The 22,680-nt window shown below is 34.5% G+C and overlaps 3 protein-coding genes and 2 non-coding genes across 6 annotated transcripts; 1 reads left to right on the top strand and 4 right to left on the bottom strand.

Annotated features, from left to right (window-relative positions):
* Positions 1–1,701: 1,701 nt before the first annotated feature.
* On the bottom strand, positions 1,702–4,492 carry LOC122418009 (ARMADILLO BTB ARABIDOPSIS PROTEIN 1-like). Its single transcript, XM_043431982.1, has 3 exons — positions 4,256–4,492; positions 3,983–4,098; positions 1,702–2,779 (listed from the first exon to the last, which is right to left on the bottom strand). Exon 3 carries the CDS (start codon positions 2,772–2,774, stop codon positions 1,737–1,739), a length of 1,038 nt encoding a protein of 345 aa, XP_043287917.1. The 5' UTR covers positions 2,775–2,779; positions 3,983–4,098; positions 4,256–4,492; the 3' UTR covers positions 1,702–1,736.
* Positions 4,493–6,818: 2,326 nt separating this feature from the next.
* On the bottom strand, positions 6,819–10,580 carry LOC122417835 (uncharacterized). Of its 2 annotated transcripts, XM_043431656.1 has the most exons (5): positions 9,528–10,580; positions 9,211–9,363; positions 8,747–8,872; positions 8,585–8,646; positions 6,819–8,347 (listed from the first exon to the last, which is right to left on the bottom strand). In XM_043431656.1, the coding sequence occupies exons 4-5, from the start codon at positions 8,643–8,645 to the stop codon at positions 7,308–7,310; spliced, it is 1,101 nt and encodes a 366-aa protein (XP_043287591.1). In that variant the 5' UTR covers position 8,646; positions 8,747–8,872; positions 9,211–9,363; positions 9,528–10,580; the 3' UTR covers positions 6,819–7,307. The 2 variants fall into 2 exon arrangements, with proteins under 2 accessions (XP_043287591.1, XP_043287590.1); XM_043431655.1 differs by lacking the exon at positions 8,747–8,872.
* Positions 10,581–10,707: 127 nt separating this feature from the next.
* On the bottom strand, positions 10,708–13,827 carry LOC122417841 (speckle-type POZ protein-like). Its single transcript, XM_043431663.1, has 3 exons — positions 13,646–13,827; positions 12,312–12,453; positions 10,708–11,955 (listed from the first exon to the last, which is right to left on the bottom strand). Exon 3 carries the CDS (start codon positions 11,948–11,950, stop codon positions 11,210–11,212), a length of 741 nt encoding a protein of 246 aa, XP_043287598.1. The 5' UTR covers positions 11,951–11,955; positions 12,312–12,453; positions 13,646–13,827; the 3' UTR covers positions 10,708–11,209.
* A 3,340-nt stretch (positions 13,828–17,167) lies between these two features.
* LOC122418565 (U2 spliceosomal RNA) lies at positions 17,168–17,357 on the top strand. Its single transcript, XR_006262531.1, has one exon. It is a non-coding gene; the product is annotated as a U2 spliceosomal RNA (small nuclear RNA).
* Positions 17,358–18,868: 1,511 nt separating this feature from the next.
* LOC122418564 (U2 spliceosomal RNA) lies at positions 18,869–19,058 on the bottom strand. Its single transcript, XR_006262530.1, has one exon. It is a non-coding gene; the product is annotated as a U2 spliceosomal RNA (small nuclear RNA).
* Positions 19,059–22,680: the final 3,622 nt, after the last annotated feature.

Raw genomic sequence — 22,680 nt, 5'->3', positions numbered from 1 at the left:
AAAATTTATTTTAACCCTTAGTGTGCACACCTTCACAGCGAGACATTTCGTGCACATGGGGTCACTTTGACCTCAGGCCATTTTTGACATCGAATATCTCGGTAACTATGCGCTTTTCGGAATAAAAGGTTTAGTCACTTTTTACAGTGAATTGATCCAACTTTAAGGCTGCAAAGTCGAATTTTCAAAAAAATCTTTTTTCATTGTTCAAAAACGTGCTCAAAGTTGATAGTGCGCGTAAAAAACACTTTTTCGGTTAAATCTCTCGTAAAAAATTAAATTTTGAGTTTTGAAAAAAATCCTTCCAGAGTTTAACAGACAAGGGTCCATGCTTTAAGGGAAAATAGTCCACTTTGCAACCGTTCCAAAAAGTGTATTTATTTTGGAGTATGAAGTGGCTATGCTGCTACTTTTAGAGAGGGGATAACGAATTCTTAATATTGGGGGTTTTACTTATGAGATGCTCATCTGTAAATGGTATTCATGTGAGAAAAAAATTTTGGGGTCAACCTGACCCCAGATGCACACTAAGGGTTAACAAATGTTCGAAGTGATGGCCATATTAACCTCGACACATTTCCGAAGACGTAGAACTAATCATTCTCTTGATCTTCAACAATAATGTCAATAATAGCCGGAGATGTTTCTGATGATTGTAAACACTGGCATTGTAACGTCACTATCATGATAGCGCCGCTATCACACCAGAAACTATTCGAAGAATTTTTTAAAAATTTTCTTCTGCTTAGTTATCGAGTAATTATACGTATTAAAGCAGATTTCTTATGCCCGGAATGTATACCTATATATATGGAATCGCTATGCTTATACACGTGAAATTTAGTGATTAATTACTCGATAACTGTACAGAAGAAAAATCTTAAAAAATTTGTATTGTCAAATTTGGTACTAAAGAATATGTTCACCAAAATTTTATAAAATTCTTATCATTTTGAAATTTTTTATGTTTTTAGCTTGGTTTAGCATGGCAACATTGTAAGTCTGTACCAAATATCCTTAACCATCGCAGCAGACGCAATAACACATGTGTACTATGGATTTCTTGGATTCGCGCTGAATTTTTACGGAATCTTGAGCAGTTTTTGTGATTTCTCTGCATAGGATAGGGCTCTGTTTTATTTTAGTTGGACGAATACTAACACAAATCGGTTTCAAAAATCCGACAGACTTATGTCCGAAGCTCAAACTCATTTCATCCTGTCGTTGCTATATTGAAATAATTGAATTGAATTATTCCGAACCCACCAAAAAAAAAGCCACTTTCAAATATGGTAATTACACGGTTTTGCGGTTTTTCCCAAAAACAATATTTTTATTGAAGAATTTTATACTCACGTTCAGCAATGATCTTTAGGAAGCCACTTCATAATTACCTATCGTTTTTGTTGAATGACGGTTTAAATAGAATATTAACAAACACGAAAACACACAATAGTTTGTATTTAATATTATTTTAAGTATTTTTTCGAAATACAATTTTTGCCTTAAATATTAACAATAATTTACGCTTCAACTTAACCTATAGATTTTGTACTTGTATTTTGTGTAACGATTCTAAATAACGTAGGTACGTCGTCCATCCCCCTTTTTCCAAATTTACAATTATTGATGATGTTCGGAATCAAACAACGCATTACACACCAACTATAAACGTGAAAGATATCTTTTGTTTTCAATTAGAAAATAAGAAAAAAAAATTATTTCGTAATTTCCACTTAGGTTTCACTTTCGTTTGGGGAACCTTCCTCGGCTAATATCTCTTTCAAAATGATTAAAGCCTCTGCGTTTTCACACATGATTGCTTGTTTCAATGCACGTGAACTGTTTTCAAGGATGTTGAGAGCTTTTTTTTTCAATGCGGCGCAATGACACTTATTCGCAATAAAAAGGTATTGTACAGCATTTGTTTCATAAACATTTTTCAACATGTACTCTTCGCACATTTCTTTCAACTCGCAAACCTGGTATTTTACTGATAACAATAGCATGTCTTCAATCTTATTGTTGAAATCATTCAATTCCCCAATGTACAAATACTTGAGAAATTCCTCAAAGATTTCGGCTTTTGTGTCAACAATTTCGACCCTGCTTGTATCTTTCTCTTTCATTTCGCCTGAAAACATGGCTTGAAAAACTTCGCTCCTTGCCGCGAGGACAGATTTATGAGCAAGTAATTGCTTATCGTCGAACACGAAAGTTACATCGCCGAGTGTCTTACTTTCAAACATGTCTCTCAAACTGACAGTATTGGATGGTGATATTTGACAGGAAGGACTTCTAGATTCGAGAATTTTCGTGATGAAAAAATATACTTCAAATTTTAGTGACTTATCATCTCGGTTAGGGGAATTGACTTTTAGAAAATCAAACAGGTCAGATTTTTCGTTTACATCTATTCCTAGACGCCGGAGAGTTGTTGGAACTGGTCGTAAATAACAACAGTCCAGTAAACGTTCACCATTCATATGGCTGACAATTCTCATTGCTTGAATATTGTCGGTATTTGAAAATTCAATAACAAAAAAATTTTCCTGGTTCTTCGGACTAAACGTGATTTGGCAGAGGCACTCATCTAGACCTCGGAGCTGGAAAAAATTGGACGATACTCCTTTTGCATAGGTATCGTAAAGTAGCGTCCAATCTTTCAATATCCACTCAAATCTAGTAAGGTGTTGTCCATCTAGGAATATTTCTTCTGTATCGAACAATACAGGTTGTTCTAACTCTGGGAATGTTATTTCTATTGAATCCATCGTACCTGCAAAAATAATTTGAATCAAACAATGTATGTTAATTAAAGACCAATCCATGAATATTGGACACAAGATTCTCTAAACATTAAACTTTACGTTTTCCAATATTGTCTCAAAGTTAATTCAAAAAGTATAAGAGATTCTAAATACATGTTCGAACCACTGTCACCTGGATGGGTTGTATTTGTCCACCCCAGTAGTCAGACCATAATACATTTTTTTAAATCCCATCAAGGATATTTAAAACTGCTTCGTTAAGTTGAAATTCCTAAACACTTTTTTTTACTGCACAAATGCTATGTGTACGTAAACTACCCACTCAGATGTTGAAAAATCAAATAATTATCATGGACAAACTAGTAAATATGTTTGGCAGGTGGACAGTAATATAGAATGATCTGAACGTTTCATAATGATCTGAATCATTATGAAACATATGCATTAAGTTGAAATAATACTTTCAGGAGTATAATAATTACTGCTTAGAATAGAAAAATCTAATCACAATTGGACTATAAATTTGCAGCAACAAAAAGGCAGAAACGTGTATTGGAATGTACTTTTTATTTGATCCTATTGAAAATGTGGAAATATTTCTTCTTTGAAACACACAGCTCACTCTCTCTGTCATAGCAACTCTTTGCGTATAATCCGATTCGAATAACATGTTAGAAACTATTTTGATTTTTCATTTGCGGTCTTGAACTTTAGCCCATGTTTATAACTTTTACAGAAGTTGAAGCCTCAATATAAGCAGAGAACATAGATTTACATGGAACAGGCCATATGGGCGCATTTGGCTGCGCTTCGCTTAGTACTGATTCCGGCCACCGTGGCGCTGTTCAATATACGTGAGCAGTGAGCACGCATACACTGACGGAGACGGACTGGCGCTGGAGTCGTAGCGCGGTGCGCAATGCTCTCTGATATAAGGTTGTGGAACAAAACTTTTTTCATTCGATTCATATGGACAGCATAGAAGAATATTTCTTTCATAATTTTAAGCGAATGGAATCACTGATTTGTAAACTCAGCGTAACTATTCATTTCAATGGGACCTGAGCACCGTTTTTTTTATACAGTGTAAAAAACACAGTGTTTTTGCAGACGAATATTAATTCAGAATAGAAAATATTCAATTCTCTTGGCTATAATCAATGAATCGAATGCTAATTATTTGGTGGTTTCTTTATCATAATTATACCTACTAGAAATATAACGACGATTCTTGCCAATAAATGACGAAGCCTTGCCGATAAATGTGACCACGAACGCCAGCAATGAGATTTTCGATCTTTATAGTGATCGAATACTGCAAAACTTGCTGAAACAATGGTAAAAAAATTACTTTATTATCACAATGCAACAATTGGCTTTCCTATAGTTTTTCGATTGCAACCCAAGATTATTGAATGCATGCATTAAGTGTATGGGTTTTCGTAACAGAACGAAAATATAAAATTTTTATGAAATAAACTCACATGAGAAAGACTCCCACTAAATGGACAATGGCCGACCTTTACCGATTTGCTTCTTTTGTTTTTGCTTTGTTACGGAGATCCCACAATATTCGCAGTTACAAAAAATGTATACGGAACTTCTTCTTCTTGTCTTTTATTTGCTATCTCCTCGGAGAAGAGGTATACTGAATTTACAAGAGAAGAGTGTAATATCCCAGACAAAAACGCGGCAAACGCTCCCGAGAACTTACACGGTCTGTGTTCTTTTTTCGACTGCGCCCAGGGACAGGGCAACATCTGCATATATATGCGCACGCAACAATGCAGTGGAGAAGAGGCGTCGCGCTGTGAGTGAGCGCGTACCACGTACCCACGCTCACTCTACTAAAACTTAAAATGGCGGAAATCTTGAAGTTCAGGCGAAGCATTTCTTCTTCGTGCTATACTGCATTGTGCATGGAAAGACAAAAATAACGCCAGTCGAAAATCGCGCAATCGCGTACACCGTGAATTGAATTTAAACTTATATTAATTTTGGAGAAAACGGGCATTAGAATTTCCCACCTTTTTTAATTTCCCGCTGTGTTTTACCAACATTGAAGAATAATAATAATAATCTGTAATTCATAACAATAAAATTCAAAAAAATTGAAGTTTGCCATTAGCATAAAAATTTTGTTTTAATGAACAAGGCTGCAAGTTCCCCCAACTTTCATAGACTGCAAAAAATCATTTTTTTCTATCTAATTTAAAATATTTACATCACTATTGTTTTTCGAATCGATTAAATATTCGAAAAAAAGTGTTACGTCAAAATTTCTCAAGAACATTTCGTAGCCTTCTTTTTTTGGACACAAAAACTGACACTTCTCGTACGAATCGACCGCTGCTGCATCCATTTTGAAAATTATCATTTCTCAATTTAAATCATCCGTTTTTCGACTTCGAAACGTTTTCAGTTGAGCCTTTTCTTTGCAGATGAGTTTTACCTCACCTAAAACAATGAATTACTAACCTCAAACATCGATATATACAAAGAACCCACAATAGTAAGACTGTGTCGTGAAAAACTCATGCTAATTTGAAGTTTTTTCGGCTGTTTAATATTTTCAACTGCAAGTTTCGAATTACGTATATGGCGAGGCTAAAAATCAAATTCCCTGCTCCAATTTTCTATTACGAAAAAATGCAATAACTTATGTGAATATGCATTGAATATCAATGTCATGTGGATAAAGTCAAAAACGACAACTGGTTCGTGAATACGTGCGATTCGATTTCTTGAATTCGTGATGCATCATGAGGGTTTTTTTTTGTGATTTTTCTTGCATAGGGTAGGGTTTCTTTCCATTCTGGTTGATTTCAGAAAATTCTAAGACTTTTGTCCAAAGCATAAAATCATTTTGTCCCATGCCGTCACTATATTGAAAAAAATGAATTGAATTTCAACCACATCAGAGATAAGGGCCATTCCAAATGACGCACTTTAGTGACTTTTTGCAATAACTACAATATTTTTAGGGTGCGTTACGTTTCGGCGCGAGACGTCTCGACGCGGGGACGTCTCGACGAGACATTTCGGTGCGAGACGTTTGGACGCTAGCCGTTTGAGCGCGGGGACGTTCTGGCACGAGAACGTTTCAATAAATCAAGTTGTTTCAGTTTCGATAATAAATTCGTTTCCGTGATAAAATAATCTCTTGAGCATTTTTGTAAAAAAACGTTCTTCACAGAACGAAGAACAACGGTAAACTGACGCGGTGTGGGACCGGACAGTATACATTGTTACATCCGTGTTATTGCGAGAAGACTGCATGTAGTCTTTCTAAATCGTATCGAGGTCAATTCGCGTAGAATGTTTTTGAAAAACAGTATTCACGTTTCTCCCATTCGAAAAAAAATCCACTGAATAAATATGGCATTCCATGCCAAATCGACCATAATAAAATAAAAGTTATTTCGCAGGATACGGGATGAGATGGTACTCATGATGATTAACTTAAAATTTTAATATAGTCATTTTCGGGGGGCCTCGCCCCCTGCGACCCCCGTCGCCCGCATTTCAATATTATGCGAGTGTTTAACATCGACAAAGTGTGTGTGGGTGTACGGAGATGGATCGCTTTTGTTAACTATTTATTACCATTAACGCGCTCGAAATAGTCATATGAAAAATTTTGGTTTCTATTTTCAGTGACAAGGAAAATATTCTACGCATAACAAAAAAAATCGTCATTATGTTCAATATCGTAAAAAAATAAAAACACGGTGAATTCGATAATTTGATCGCATGGGCGCAGCTGTACAGCCGCGCCGAAACGTCTCGCGCCGAAACGGCTGGCGCCCAAACGTCTCGTGCCGACACGTCTCGCCCTCAAACGACCGCTCTGAAGCGGTCGCGCCGAAAAGTCCTGCTCCGATATTTTTATCGATCAATTTGTTGCTCACAAATTAGCTAAGAAATGACTTTTGGGAAGCTACTACACTGCACAATTACTTATTATTTGTGCTAAATTACGGCTTAAACAGAATATAAAAAAATACAAAAACACGTTATTTCAATTTTTCATTCAATATTATTTTATGTATTTTTTCCCAAGTACAATTCTTTGTGTTAATATTACCAATAATGGACGCTTCAACTTAATTTAATATATTAGAATAATTATGTTTTGATTTCAACAGAGTTTAAAAAAAAGTTAAAATCACGTTCAACTAAGTGCTTTTTTAGTCAATATCTTTTTTTTTCACATAAAATAATGGTCTGTACATTTATGAAATTGGAAACAATTACAAAAATAGAAAAAATATATGAAATCACGTTTTTCAGGAACAGATGCACGTGTTTTTCTTGGGAAGCATTTCTCATTTCTGTTTAAATTTATTAGGATAGAGTTCTTGTGTTTATTGTACATGCGATTCGAAACAAATTCGTCCATGTGTCTTCTCAATTCTGCAGTGCACAATTATCGTAGTTATAGATTAGCATATTACACATCAAGTTAACGTAGGATAGATCTTTTGTAGTCAGTTTCAAAATTTTTTAAATCAGTCCGTACTTTCTATTTGAAATTTACTTCTCCGAGGAGGAACAGTCATTCTTGGCAAACATCTCTTTCAAAATTATTACAGCCTCTGCGTTTTCACACATGATTGCTTGTTTCAATGCACGTGGATTATTTTCAAGGAGGTTAAGAGCTTTTTTCTTCAATGCGGCGCAATGACACTTATCCCCAAGAATGAGGCACTTTACAACGTTTCCTTCAGAGACATTGTTCAAGAAAAATTCTTCGCACAATTCTTTCAACTCGCAAATCTGATATTTGTCTGCCAAGAACAACATTTCTTCGACCTTATTTTTCAAATCATTCAATTCCCCGGTGTACAAATACCTGAGAAATTCCTCAAAGATCTCAGCTTTTGTGTCAACAATTTCGATCCTGCTTGTATCTTTTTCTTTCATTTCGCTTGAAAACATGGCTTGAAAAACTTCGCTCCTTGCCGCAAGGACAGATTTATGAGCAAGTAATTGCTTATCATCAAACACAAAAATTACATCGCTGAGTGTCTTACTTTCAAACATATCTCTCAAACTGACAGTATTGGATGGTGATATTTGACAGGAAGGACTTCTAGATTCGAGAATTTTCGTGATGAAAAAATATACTTCAAATTTTAGTGAATTATCATCTCGGTTAGGGGAATCGATTTTCAGACGATCACCAAGTTCGCATTTTTCGAATTTTACATCCGCTTCTGAAGCATAGAGAATTTGTGGAACCGGTCGTGAATATAAACGATCAAGTACCCGTTTACCATTCATTTTAATCTGAATTCCAATTTCTTGAATATGAAGCGTATTTGTAAGTTCAATAACAAAAAGATTTTCCAGCTTCTCTGGACTAAACGTGATTCGGCAGAGGCACCCATCCAGACCTTGGAGTTGGAAAAAATTAGATGACACTCCCTGTATATACGTGTTGTGAAGTAGGCCCCAATCTTTCATTGACCACTCAAATTCAGTAAAGTGTTCTTTCTCCAGAGACATGTTTGCTTCGTGGAACAACCCAAGTTCTGCATTTTCAAATTTCACTTCTCTCGCTTCCATTATACCTACAGAAATAATTTGAACCAAAGAATACATGTTAACGGAGAACCAATCTAAGAATATCGGACATAAGATTCTTTGGATATTAAGCTTCACATTTCCCAACATTTTTGAAAAGTTCATTCGAAGAAAAATAATCTAATCAGAATTTGAATATAAATTCGCAGCAACAAAAAGGCAAGTAATGTATTGAAACGTACATTTTAAATCTGACCCAATAGAAAATGTGGAAATATTTTTACCTTGAAACACACTGCTGTTTTTTTTTTTCATCGCAGCTTCTTGTGTAAAATCCATAACCATTCTAATGAAAAAAATGAGTAATGAGTTATCGTTACATCGAGGGAAACTGTTAAAAAAGTTTTCAAAGTCAAAGTTACTTAGTTGGCTCAATTAAAAGTTACCATTAAGTTCAAAGATGACATTTATTCGTACTGTCTATCTGTACCGAATAACAAGTTACTATTTTTCTCTTCCACCTGTGGTCTTGAACTTTAGTCCATGTTTACAACTTTCATAGGAGTTGAAGCCTAAATCACAGAGTTGTGGAACAAACATTTGTTTCGATCGGTTCATACAGAATTTTTTTTTCACAAATTCTAAGTGAATGAAATCACTGATCTGTAAACTTGGACTATTTCCAATGGAACATGAGTATCTAATCTTTATAGTAAAAATAAAATGGACAATATTCAAAATAGTAAATGTTTTTTATCCTTGGCTAAACATTAATGAATCTATTGTTAATTAATTCGAGGTTACGTAATATCATTATCAAAGAAAAGATAGTCTCGGTGAGAGCCTCAGGCCAGCAAACGACAGGGCTGTCAATGTACTTGTCCCGAGACTCTACCAAGTCTCTTGATACCTGCTACAATATAATGACGACTCAACGACTTCTTTGATCCTGTTTACTCAATTCTTCGTCAATTAATGTGACCACGCACATCAGTAATGAGATTTGATCTTTAAGAATGGAATACAGGACCCTGGCAACAGCCCGTATCAATCAAAACTTTTGCTGAAACAATAGTGAAAATATTACTTTTTCGATCAGCGACATGCGACAATTGGCTTTTTATTTTTTCGATTACAACCCAAGATTATTGAACGCATGCATCAACCGTAAATATTCTCATAACAGAACGAAAATGTAAAATTTGTATGAATATGTAATAAACTTACACGAGAGACTTGCCCACAGTGGATAATGGCCAGGCTCGTTACTATCTGACACGTCTGATCTGCTGGGTTACGAAGATTCTAATATTCGCAGTCATAAAAACAAGATTTACGAAACTGATGCGAGGGCCGGCGATTTCTCAGAAAAAAACGCGTCGAACGTTCCGAAAGTTTACACGCGCAAGGTACATTCTTAGACTGCGCTACGATCGGTAAGAGTGTCTCGGGACGAGTACATTGACAGCCCTGTCGTCTGCTAGCCCGGCTCTCGCCAACACTGTGCTTTCTAAACAGAACGATTCGCGGTGGTGGGGGTACGAGGTATTCCATGTTCGAATCGATGAATTTTGTGCCAGACTCCTGCCAATTCGGTTAATTTTTTTTGCACGATCACCGAATTCAAAAGACAGACTAAATTTTTTTTCAGATTTTTCTGGACAGCGGCTTATTGGAAAAAAATCGAAAAAATGCCCATTTCTAAAAATCTGTGATTGTATGCAAAACATTTTTGAAAATTCGGGAAAAATCGAAAAGCACTCACTGTGGACCAATATTTCAATATTTTGGTACCCAAAACTAATTCCCTTCGCAATTTGCGAATCGAATAAAAATTATAGACCCTCAAGGAATTCATGAATTCCGAAAATTCGTAGCCACTGCTGATGAATAATTTTCATTTGATTTGATTAATTTCGATTTGATATCAGCTTTTTTTGGTCACAAAAATTGATATTTCTAAAAACTAAATTAAAGAAATTTCTAAAAATTTTCCCTAAAAACGATAATTGGTTCGTGAATACGAGTGATTCGATTTCTTTAATTCGCGCTGCACTTATATCATAAGGGTTTTTTTTGTAATTTTATTGCTTAAGGTGGAGCATCGTTCTATTTCGATCAGTTTCGAAAATCCCAATAGATTTTTGCCCGAAGCTTAAACTCATTTCGTCCTATGTCGTCGCTATATTGAAAAAAATGAATTGAATTTCAACCACATCAGAGATGAGAGCCATTCCAAATGACGCACTTTAGCGAATCTTCGCAATAACTACAATATTTTTATCGATCAATTTGTTGCTCATAAATTAGCTAAGAAATGACTTTTGGAAAGCTGTTACACTGCACAATTATCTATTATTTGTGCTGAATTACGGTTTAAATAGAATACAAAAAAACCTAAAAAACATATTATCATAGATTTTATATTATATCGTTTTATATATTTTTTCGAAGTACACATTTTGGTGTTAATATTACTAATAAAGAACGCTTTAACTTAATTTTTAGTGAAATTCAACTGAATGCCTTCGTTGAAATTAAGTTTTAGCCAAATACTTCTCCGATAAACAATGGTTCGTAAATCCGTGAAAATAAAAACGATTACAAAAATGGAAAAAGAAAAAAAAAACAGAACTGCTGAAACGAATGAATTTTGGCAATAGTTTTGCGTTTTCAGACAAATGCACGTATTTCTCGTAAGAAGCATTCCTCATTTTAATTTAGATCTATTAAAATAGGTTTCTTGCTTGTATCTTACGTGCGATTTTAAATAATGTAGTACATCCAACCCCCTTTTAATTATTTTTGTAATTAATTATGCATTACACACTAACTCAACGTGAAAAATATTTTTTGTTTTCAATTATAGAATAAAGAAAACAAAAAATTCGGTAATTTCCATTTAGAATTTACTCCTTTGTGAGAGAACAATTCTTGTCAAAAACCTCTTTCAAAATCATCAAAGTTGCGGTGTTTCCACTCATAATTGCTCGTTTCAGTGCACCGGCACTCTTTTCAAGGGTGTCAAGAGCTTTTTTCTTCAATGCGACGCAACAATACTTATCCGCAACGAGAAGGTACTTTACAACGTTGTTTTCACAGATATTTATCAACATATAATCTTCGCACAATTTTTTCAACTCGCAAATTTGATATTTGTCTGCCAAGAACAACATTTCTTCATCCTTGTTTTTCAAATTATTGAATTCCCCGATGTACAAATACTTAAGAAATTCCTCAAATATCTCGGCTTTTGTGTCAAAAATTTCAACACTGCTTGTATCTTCTTTCATTTTGCTTGAAAACATTGCTTCAAAAACTTCGCTCCTTACCGCAAGGACAGCTTTATGAGCAAGTAATTTTTTATCATCAAACACAAAAGTTACATCGCTAAATGTCTTCTTCTCATATAAAGCTTTCATGCTTTTCATAGCTTGGCTTGTCGATATTTGATGGGGAGAGCTTTGAGATTTGGGAATTTCGGAGACAGAAGAATTCACTGCGATGTCTTGGTTCTTGTTGCCCCAATTACTCGGATTGCTTGCACAAATAGTATTATACATTCCTGGTTCATTGTTTGCTCGTTGTATGCTTGGATATTGTGTCGGATATCCCATTGGATTATAAGGGTTGCGGATAGGCGAAAACATTTTATCTGCAATATTAATTCAAGCCAAGGCATTAAAGTTGAGATAAAACGTACTCCGGGATATTTTCAGCAAAATGAAATGAACTGGAAGTTATAATATACAAAAGCAGTCAGAATGTCGTCGCAATACGGACTTATATAGATACGAAAATGTCTAATAATTTTTTTGATCCTCTTTCTTTTTCCATCCGCACAAAAAATAGAGGAAAATATGAAGCAGTTTGTTTGGCGTGCCATGATCATTGTTATACTTTTTTCGAAAAGAATAATATTTCACAAATTTTTGAATAAAGGTTGTGATGATTTTGAAAAAATTTAGATTGGCAATTACAGTAGTACAGAAAAATTTATTATAATTTTACCTGTGAATCAATGTTGACTTGGCAATTATATTTTGTGTTTCAGATTTGGTTTCTTTCTATATTTCCAGTTGCAACGTGCTTCAGCAGTTAGTACACTTGGTGGCGGATGATGCAGCCTTGCTGATCAGGTTCTAGTGAGCAGCTGTTGAAATAACAAAAAAAAAAATCATTAGCACATAATTAATTTCACATTTTTCTTTCCTGGATGTGAAATGGCTACTTCCAATGGGATTGATTCCAACATCATTTGTGAAAAAAAATATCAAAATTGGAACTCAAAAACTTGATAATCCTTCCAATGAAGATCGGTTTGCCTCGAACAATTGTGATGAATAATCTGAGCAATCACAGTTAAAACTAGAAATAGCACGAAGCCTACAACGTAGTTGAACTTTTACAAATACATGAAAAATAATAACAAACAAGTCTTCATGATAATATAGCAAACTACACAGTTTCTTCAAAACAACGATTTAGGAATTTTCTCCAGGTGTGATATTCTTACTTCTATAAGCAGAGCATTTTCGAAAATGGAAAACGAAAAACAATTATTCTATTTTTTTCATTCAAATCGACGTTGAAAACGATACATTAGAGGTGCGTTCCACTTATCGCCCGTGACGCCCGGACGACGGCTACTGGGATAGGATTTTGGGGCATTTTGGGCGATAAGTGGAACGCACCTTAGTTTGTTGTAAGCGGAAACAATAATTGCGCTATTAGTTCAACAGTCTACGCTGTTCTTTTCTTCTTCTTTATCGACCTAACATATGGACAGCATGTGTGAAAGAAATTTTTTTCCTAAATCCTAAGCAAAGGGGTTACTGATCTGTAAGACTGTAAGCTCAAATAAGTAACGATTTCCAATGAAACATGAGCATCAATTTTTTGTATAGTGTAAAAAAATGACTGACCTACTATTATGCAAAATCGAAAATATTAAATTTTTTGACTAATCATTAATGAATCGATAGCCGATTATTTCGTGGTTTCCTCATCATAATTATACCTACTAGAAATATGACGACTCGCAACAACTTTTCTATGATACCGTTAATTTAGCTCTCGCCGATAAATGTGGCCACGATAACGTCAGCAATGAGATTTTCGATCTTTAGTGACGAAATACAAAACAATAGCCATAACCTCGTATCAAAACTTGTTGAAGAAATTATAAAAAAAATGACTTTTTTCATAAACGACATGCAACAGTTGGCTTTTCTTATTTTTTTATTGCATAACCCAAGATTATTTGGTGCATGCATCAACCGTAAGTATTTTTCGTAACAGCAGAACAAAAAAAATAATACACAATTTTTATGGAATATACTTACACGAGAGACTTTCCCACAATGGAGAATGGCTGAGTTCGTTTGTTCGTACTGTCTGATCTGCTTTGTTACGGGATTACGGAAAATCGCAATATTCGCAAACAATGTATACGAAACTGAAGAAATATATAGGGAGGCTAGAAAAAAAACGCGGCAAACGTTCTGAAAATTTACCCACAGTACGTTCTTTCTTCGACTGCGCTTGCGCTATAGACCAACATATATATCTGTATAAATATACGCAACAATGGCAACAATGCAAGTGGAGAGGTGTCGCACTGTGAGTCCTGTAAGTGAGCGCGTACCTACGACGGAAATCAAAACTAAAAATGGCGGAAATCTCAAAGTTTACGAGGAGCCCGAGGAGCTTTCATCATTCACGCTCGAAGATGAAACTAACCGCAATGACACTAATAATCTATAATAATGATAAAATTAAAAAAAAAAAAGTGAAATTTGTCATTATCAAAAAAATGTTGTTTTTATGACAGCGACGCAAAGTTCCCTCCAATGAAAAATCCGACGCCTACGTTTTTCACTTTAACTTTCATAGACTGTGAAAAAAACATTTTTTCTTTTATCAAATAGTGAAAAATATTTATATCACTTTTACGTTTCAAATCGACCAAATTAGATCACCGCGCTTAGATGAAACTTATGTGACTAAGAATTTGTGAAAATCGTACAAACAAAAATATAAACATTAATAGAATTCCCAAAAAAATATCAAATATGCACTGCTGTAAAAGAATTCGAAAAAATATGCACTGTAGAGAGACCGCTTATGGTTTAAATCCTCGCTTATTCTCTGCCACATATTGAAATCTTACTTTCGAATTGGTGCTGTTTTGAAGTGTTCAAAACACCTTTCAACTATACCCGAACAGCTTCTTCTTCCGTTACCCACACACTTCGAGGCATTTTTCCAAACCAGACAAGAAATATTGCAAAAAGTGTTATTACCAAATCTCTTAATAATATTTCACAGCTTTTTATTTTTTGGTTGCAATATTGCTATTTCTCATACGAATTTACTGCTGCTGTACCCATTTTGATATTTATTATGCAAATCATATCAAGTCCAACAGATGGAGGATAATGAATATTTAAAATTAATTGTCTTATTTCTTTGAATGTCGCTTCGGGCAATTGAGCCACGATTCGTAATATTATGTTTGAGAAAAAGTAAATCTCTTGGTAACTTTCGGATTGTTTAAAATTTTCCCAACTTTTTTAATATTTCAAGTGTTTCTACTTTGTGCATAAAAAGTGGGCGATGGATACTAGGGTGATTCAAAAAAATCGACTATTTTTATTTCCTCAAAGCCCGGGTTTCAATTATTGCAGTGAGGTAAAAAAAGATGGCTGACAAAATTTGAGCCCTTAAAAAAATTTTTTAGAGGTCGCTCATCGCGATTTTCTATTGTCCATTTAAGAAGACGTTACTAGCTGCTTTTGAATTTTATTCCTCGGCAACGGATGAGGGTACGACAACGCCCAAGGTGGTTTTTTGTAGGGATTTGAACGCTCTATAAAAAAAGTTTCTTGACGTTTTACGCTAAACCTACTCCTACAAAAGTTATTCAACGTCAAAATTGGCTTTGAAGAAAATTTCGACATTTTTTCACTTTTCCGGCGAAACTATCGACCTTGTCACAAAACGCTGTGGAAACTTTTTCGGAAATCATGTGATTTAGTATAATATCGTGATCTTAGATTATTATAAAATTGAATAATTTATAATAATACTACATTACGAGGTTATTCTTAGAGAAAAACTGCAATTTCCGTCGAGTGAATCGTTATATTAACAAAAAAAGTTAAAAGTATCATTGAGTCATTAGGTAATGCTTATTATTGGTGAAAATTCCAAAATGCACCGGATTTTTCCACCTTTCATTTATAATTTCTTTTGGGGCATTCATTTTTTTTTTCCTGAGGAATGGAAAATATGGAATTTTCCTGAGGAATGGAGGATAACGAATATTTAAAAGGATGCACAAGCACTAGGCTCTATTTTAGATGGCACTCTAATTTTTTTTTGTATATTATAGTCCAAGCTTAAAACTTAATTTCTGTGAAATTTCAAGGTCTCTTGACGACTGTTTAATCGAAATATTTTTAATTAAAAGAACACAATTTTACGTGTCATATATGGCCACAATGACTTCGAATCCTGTATAACTCAAAATTTGATGTATTTTTATATCAGATGTTAGTCATAAAAAACGTTTATTATATGCATTGAACCCTGAGGATTTTAACGGTTAGTTAAAAAAAGGGGGTCAACGGACATCTGAATTAGAAATATAAAGTTAAAGACGACAAATTCTCCCGGAACCTCAGGATTTCGTAACCCCGTGAAATTGTGGCAACGTCGCGCAACCTATAAATGTTAATATTTGTACAATGCTCTATGGAATTTTTTTGTCGTTATGGTAAGCTCTAACCTTAGCTGTCAACTGACTATGTCTGATGTTGTCAGACGTAAACTTTTCACACTGGACTGCACCGAGCCGTGTTAATAACTCTGTATAAAATCCTTTTCGTAATGAAATGGACTTAAATATTATTTACCATTAAAAAATCATTACAAGATTTTTTAATAATATTGTGTTATATATGATTGTCCGTGGTCATTTTTTTGAAAAAATATGGTCAAAGACTGTCCATTGACTATAGTACGAACCGCTTTTATTCTTTCGAATGTCCCTTCGGGCAATTAAGGTAACTCCTGTACTGCATGCTAGTCAAATGAGAGCTAAATTTTCAAAACGCTTTTAGACCAAGTTTAACGTACCGATTAAATGTATTGTTAGTGGATTTGTATTACAGCATATCTTATTAAAATGTAAAAATATTAAAAAGGCTAGTTTTGCAAAACCATCAACTGATAAATGCAAATTTCCACGCTGACACATTTTCACTGGTATTTTTTAAAGAATTATCTGCGTTTTTTCATCGATTTTATTGGAACAAGTCTCATTTTGTTCGTCAACTGGTCTTCTATGAATCCACCATGTAGTTATTTTTTTAACTTGATCGTTTCACTATTGCAGCTAATTGTTCATTAAGTGACAAAACTTTTTCATTCATAATTTCTCTCGGGAATGAGTTTAAAGGAAAATCTACGTGGTGAATTCGTAGAGGGTCAGTTGAGGAACAAAATGAGACCTGGTGCAATAAAATCGGTTAAAAAATACAGATAATTCTTTGAAAAATAGCTGTGAAAATGTGTCGTCATGGAAATTTGCATCTATCAGTTGATAGTTTTGCAAAACTATCATTTTAAATATCTTTTCACGTTAATTTTCATTTCTAATAATTCTTTCTCGTGGCACATATTCATTGCTGCGCGACGTGCCGACACACGAGCTAGCACGAAAAAGGCCGAGCTTCCACGAGTCCCTGTCGAGGAGAGCGTTAGTACCCGAAACGGTTGCTAGACGCCGCATCGTCTTGACTTTCTCGTCAGCGAATGGTGCCTCGAAACTTAACTTAAACGACGAGCAGGTACGATTTGGTATCGCTTCTCGGCCTATGGCTAAGATCAAAGTGTAGTATCTGTTCTTATCAGCTTAATATCTGATACGCTCTCCATTGGAGAGCCAGAATATTAATCTGATTTTTGAAACTAATCTGGACCCACGGGCTTGCTCGGGGCGGATACGAGTTGTACCGGTATTGCAGTGCCGCCGGTTTCAGCTCAATAATATTCAATAAACATAAATTATCTCCTAATCAAAGAATTCGATGAAAAAAATTTGATTTCAGCAAAATTTATCCATCATAAATTTTGTCGAAATTTTATTTTTATATATATATATATTCGGTAAATACAACACTATAAAAATACTTTTAAAAAGTAAAAACAGAACGCGAAGTATTAAAAGACCTTAGTTTCGAATGATCTTCACTATATTTTCAGTAAATTAAAAATTTCCTTCCCCATTATTTATTACTGAGATAATATGGTAGGGAACAAAATATGAGATCATTGTAGCATAGCCAAGAATAGTGAATGAATTGGGTGGGGTTCAATATGTCGAATAACTGAATTGTAGAGCGGTCAATATTTCGAAATTTTAAAAGTTGTGATATCAGTTTGGAGAAAAATAAGTAATTCGAAATTCTTATTCCCGATCGACTATTCAGCAGATTGCGTGTTCAATCAAAAATTCTTTCTTTGAATTCGTATTTACCCGAAAATATATATATTTCAATAGTTTTCATTTCGAATGCAATTTTAACAGACCATCCGAATGTCAAAAGTTCATATTTTCCAATTCAAAATGGAGAGTTATTGTTTTACAGACAGACCAGAATATAGAGTAGCAAAAAATCGAAAGTGAATTTTTCGAGCCTATAAAACTTAGATATGCAGAATAGCGATAGCTCGAAAAGGCGAAAGTCAAAATGGCGATGTTTAAAATTGGAGATCACCGGTCTGAGTAAGTGAATGGGTGAGACACGTGTATTGGAGCTCCGCTGCATTTCTTTATTTTGATCGATGGACTTTCTAATGTTTCGCTATTTTGGCCGTTCGACTTTTTGGTGTTCCAGTATTTCAACCTGAGTAATATTTGGTCTTTCATTATTATATTTTCAAAATTGTGAATTTTCACAGTATCGCTGACTGTAGAATTTATGAATCGAAAGAGTGATATAGTCGAATTTTCGAAATATCGATATTTTAGTCATCGTCATATGGGCGATTGTTACATTCTATTTTCGATGTAAATGTGCTTCGAACCTTGTAGTTTCTGCTTTATTTATTTTCGGCATTCAAAGCTCTAGTCAAATCTATCCGTCTCCACATTATCATTCCAAGTTTATAAACTCGAGATTTTAGCTGTTCGAAATTTTAGTCATTCCAACATTTGATCCCCACCCCTTCAATAGTACCGGCTAAAGAGTTTTGAGATCTCAAGCGTTCCCAGAATGATTTTGTAATTAAGAGTTATTCTGATTTTATGCACAAATTCACTGTCAAAATTACACACAAACTTATTGTGAAAATATAGTGAAGATCATTCGAAACTAAGGGCACGGTCTTTTAATACTTCGCGTTCTGTTTTTACTTTTTAAAAGTATTTTTATAGTGTTGTATTTACCGAATATTATATAAAAATAAAATTTCGACAAAATTTATGATGGATAAATTCTGCTAAAATCAAATTTTTTTTATCGAATTCTTTGATTAGGAGATAATTTATGTTTATTGAATATTATTGAGCTGAAACCGGCGGCACTGCAATACCGGTACAACTCGTATCCGCCCCGAGCAAGCCCGTGGGTCCAGATTAGTTTCAAAAATCAGATTAATATTCTGGCTCTCCAATGGAGAGCGTATCAGATATTAAGCTGATAAGAACAGATACTACACTTTGATCTTAGCCATAGGCCGAGAAGCGATACCAAATCGTACCTGCTCGTCGTTTAAGTTAAGTTTCGAGGCACCATTCGCTGACGAGAAAGTCAAGACGATGCGGCGTCTAGCAACCGTTTCGGGTACTAACGCTCTCCTCGACAGGGACTCGTGGAAGCTCGGCCTTTTTCGTGCTAGCTCGTGTGTCGGCACGTCGCGCAGCAATGAATATGTGCCACTAGAAAGAATTATTAGAAATGAAAATCTACGGTACACAGTAGAACTTTGGTGTATTGCGGTGACCGACTTTGCGAAAAAGTATGGTCAGACTGTAATGTTTAATAACCTGTCGACAGGGGGTTTTTTTTAGAGACTAATTGATAGAATTTAATTTTTCATGCATCTATATTATTAAAAAAAAAAACTATAAGAACTTTGTCGATATCCAATGAAACACCAATTTACCTAATAAGTATAAGTAGTTTTCATTAAAAATTCCATTATTCAATTTCACCATCATTATTGTGGCGGAAGTGATGAATATCTAATGCAACGTTAACATTGATTTTCAGGAAATCCAGGATGTAAAACAATTGCGCCTGATAGAACGTCGCGAAGCAATTTGGCAACAGCGGCAACTACACGCAATGAAATTGAAGATTACTGAAACTGAAGAAAAAATTGTTTTACTAAAGCTTTCGAATGCAAAACCTTTGCATAGTTACGACTGAGCAGCAGAAGCGTAGTCCGAAATTCTATGAGATTGATTTCATTTTGTTTTATTGAGTTTTGTGAATGCACCACACATAATGATGAATTTTCAGAACTGTTTTTCTAGTAAAAAAAAAAATATTTACCCGTTTCGTGATTGTGCCTATAATATTAATTATAGGAACAATATGATAGACCTATAATATTGATTAAAACCTTACAATGTAAATAATTTTCAGATTTTTTTTCTGTTTATAGTATTGCGGAGTTATTGACAAATGTATGAAATTAATTATTGTTTTGATAACGTCCGACATTTTTCATCATGTAAAATAAATTCTCATGTGGATAGTATTTGTTCAATAGACTCAAGAGTCGCAGCTTTTTTTAAGAGGTCCACCCTAATTAAACGGGCAAAAAGAGACTTATTTCACGAATTTTTTGGATCGGTATGAATTTTAGTTATGGATACAAAAAGTCTTAGTTCTAAAAAATACACTCTTGAAATTAGAAAAAAAAAAGTTTTTTTACATTGACCTTACTCAGTTTTCGAACAGAAAAATGGGGCAGACGAAATGGCGGCCTTTGCATGTCAGGTAGGCCTGGGTTTACTTGTTATTAGTATCAGTTTCAATTTCCCGTGTGTCATTGAGAAGCATAATTGAATAGGAGGTATGAAAGTCTGAAGAGTCAGCCAGTCTCACGGTACCCGCTAACCGATAAGCATTGTACTAATCTATATTTTACATTTCAAATATATATATATATGTATTCAAGCATATTTTATTAACGTGAAAAAATATTTAAAATGATAGTTTTGCAAAACTGTCAACTGATAGATGCAAATTTCCATGATGACACATTTTCACAGGTATTTCTCAAAGAACCATCTGTGTTTTTCTCATTTTGTCTCATTTTGTTCCTCAACTGATTCTCTACGAACTCATCACGTAGATTTTCCTTTAAACTCATTCCTTCAGAAATTATGAATGAAAAAGTTTTTTCACTTAATGAACAATTAGCTGCAACAGTGAAACGATCAAGTTAAAAAAACAACTACATGGTGGATTCATAGAGGACCTGTTGACGAACAAAATGAGACTTGTTCCAATAAAATCAATGAAAAAAACGCAGATAATTCTTTAAAAAATACCAGTGAAAATGTGTCAGCATGGAAATTTGCATTTATCAGTAGATGGTTTTGCAAAACTAGCGTTTTCAATATTTTTACATCTTAATAAGATATGCTGTAATACAAATCCACTAACAATACATTTAATCGGTACGTTAAACTTGGTCTAAAAGCGTTTTGAAAATTTAGCACTCATTTGACTAGCATGCAGTACAGGAGTTACCTTAAAAAATCGATTCTCTGATCTTTTTTAATCCGCACAAGAAATAAAGAAAAATACGAAACGGCTTGTTTCGTAACACTAATGGAGGAATCGGGCCCAAATTCGCGCCCCTTAAAGTCAAAGTTAAAGTGAAATAGTTGCTTCCAACTTATCGGGATCTGTTCCAACATCATTTGCGAGAAAAAATGGGAAAATTGAAAGATGAAACTCAATATTCTTTCCTACGAAGATCGCTTTGCCCCGAACAATTGCGATGAAAAATCTGAGCAATTCAATTATTCCATGAGAATTAATTCCCTTAGAATATAGCTAACTTCACAGATTATTTAAAACCATTTTGGAATTTGTTCCAGGTATTATGTACTTACGTCTGTAAACTGAACATTTTTTAAATTGGAAGATGAAAAAAATGATTCTAATTTATTATTTTAATCATAGTTTTGAAAAATGTGTCCTGTATTCACTCGTGAACACTTTTTTTCAACACTCTGATCAAATTGAAAAAAAAAAAAAAAACAAAAAAAACAAAAGAACATTGTTTTATGCTAAATGCGGAAAATCATAACGTTTGAATTCCGTGGAAACTGCATGTTTCAACAGCATGCTGTTGAATTTTCCTTCATAGCACACATTTTTTTAGCTGTTAAAGAAAAAATATAAAAATCATACTCAAGAGGGTACCAAGTCTGGAGGTCAAGCCGAATCCAGGAATTTGGACGTTCGATTCGATTCAAATGAAACAAGAAAAAAGCCACTCTAGAGACTTAATTCGATTCGAGCCTTGCGCTTGCCCACTCCTATCACTTTTTCGGAAACTATCATTTTTTTTGTATCTGACTATCATGAATTCTATTTTTATGGATAATTGCGCAACTGTACAATTCAAGACCTTTTTCTTAAGTCTGGAAACTATCGTGAATGAGCCAAAACATTTCGACGAAGGAAAACAAACCAGTTTCAAGTCTTAAGAACCGGTTTGTTTTTCTTCGTCAAGCGTAAGCATTTTCTGTTATGATAATCACGAAAATCTCATCAGTCAGAATGAAGCTACCGTACTGGAATGTTTTCTTTTACCTTCTCGTGTCCGTAATGGTTTCCGTGATCGTTGGCACTTCGAGTACAAACATGAAACCCGTAACTGTCACCCACTGGCCTGTCAAAACGATTAAGGGACCGCGCCCAAACGGTCAGGTGAGGGATCCAAAAACTATTGTTCCAGTGGCCAATGGTACTTCGAGCATGATCCCTGAACCTGCTCGATCTGCCTTCCCCACGGCTGCTCGAACAATCCAGGGACCGTGCCCAAGTGATCAGACGAGGGATCCAAATGGTCATTGCCGCAAGTTCGTGTAAGAATAATTTATTTATTTTTTTTACACCCCCATTTCTCCTTGATTTATTTTTTCTACAGGTATGTAAAATTCAACGATATTCCATTCAAAACCTTCGCGAGATTGGTAATAAACATTTTTCAGTTTGTGTTTTCTTATGGTTTGCATGTTTCTAATAATTCAATGAAAATTTTCGAGTTAACGGTATGAGGATCAATAATCTAATTAGAGGTAGATTCTGAATATCGTTTCGTTTTTTCTTCATACAATCTC

This window comes from Venturia canescens, chromosome 11, assembly GCF_019457755.1.
Source record: "Venturia canescens isolate UGA chromosome 11, ASM1945775v1, whole genome shotgun sequence".
NCBI lineage: Eukaryota > Metazoa > Arthropoda > Insecta > Hymenoptera > Ichneumonidae > Venturia > Venturia canescens.
This window is presented reverse-complemented; position numbering and strand designations above follow the sequence as displayed.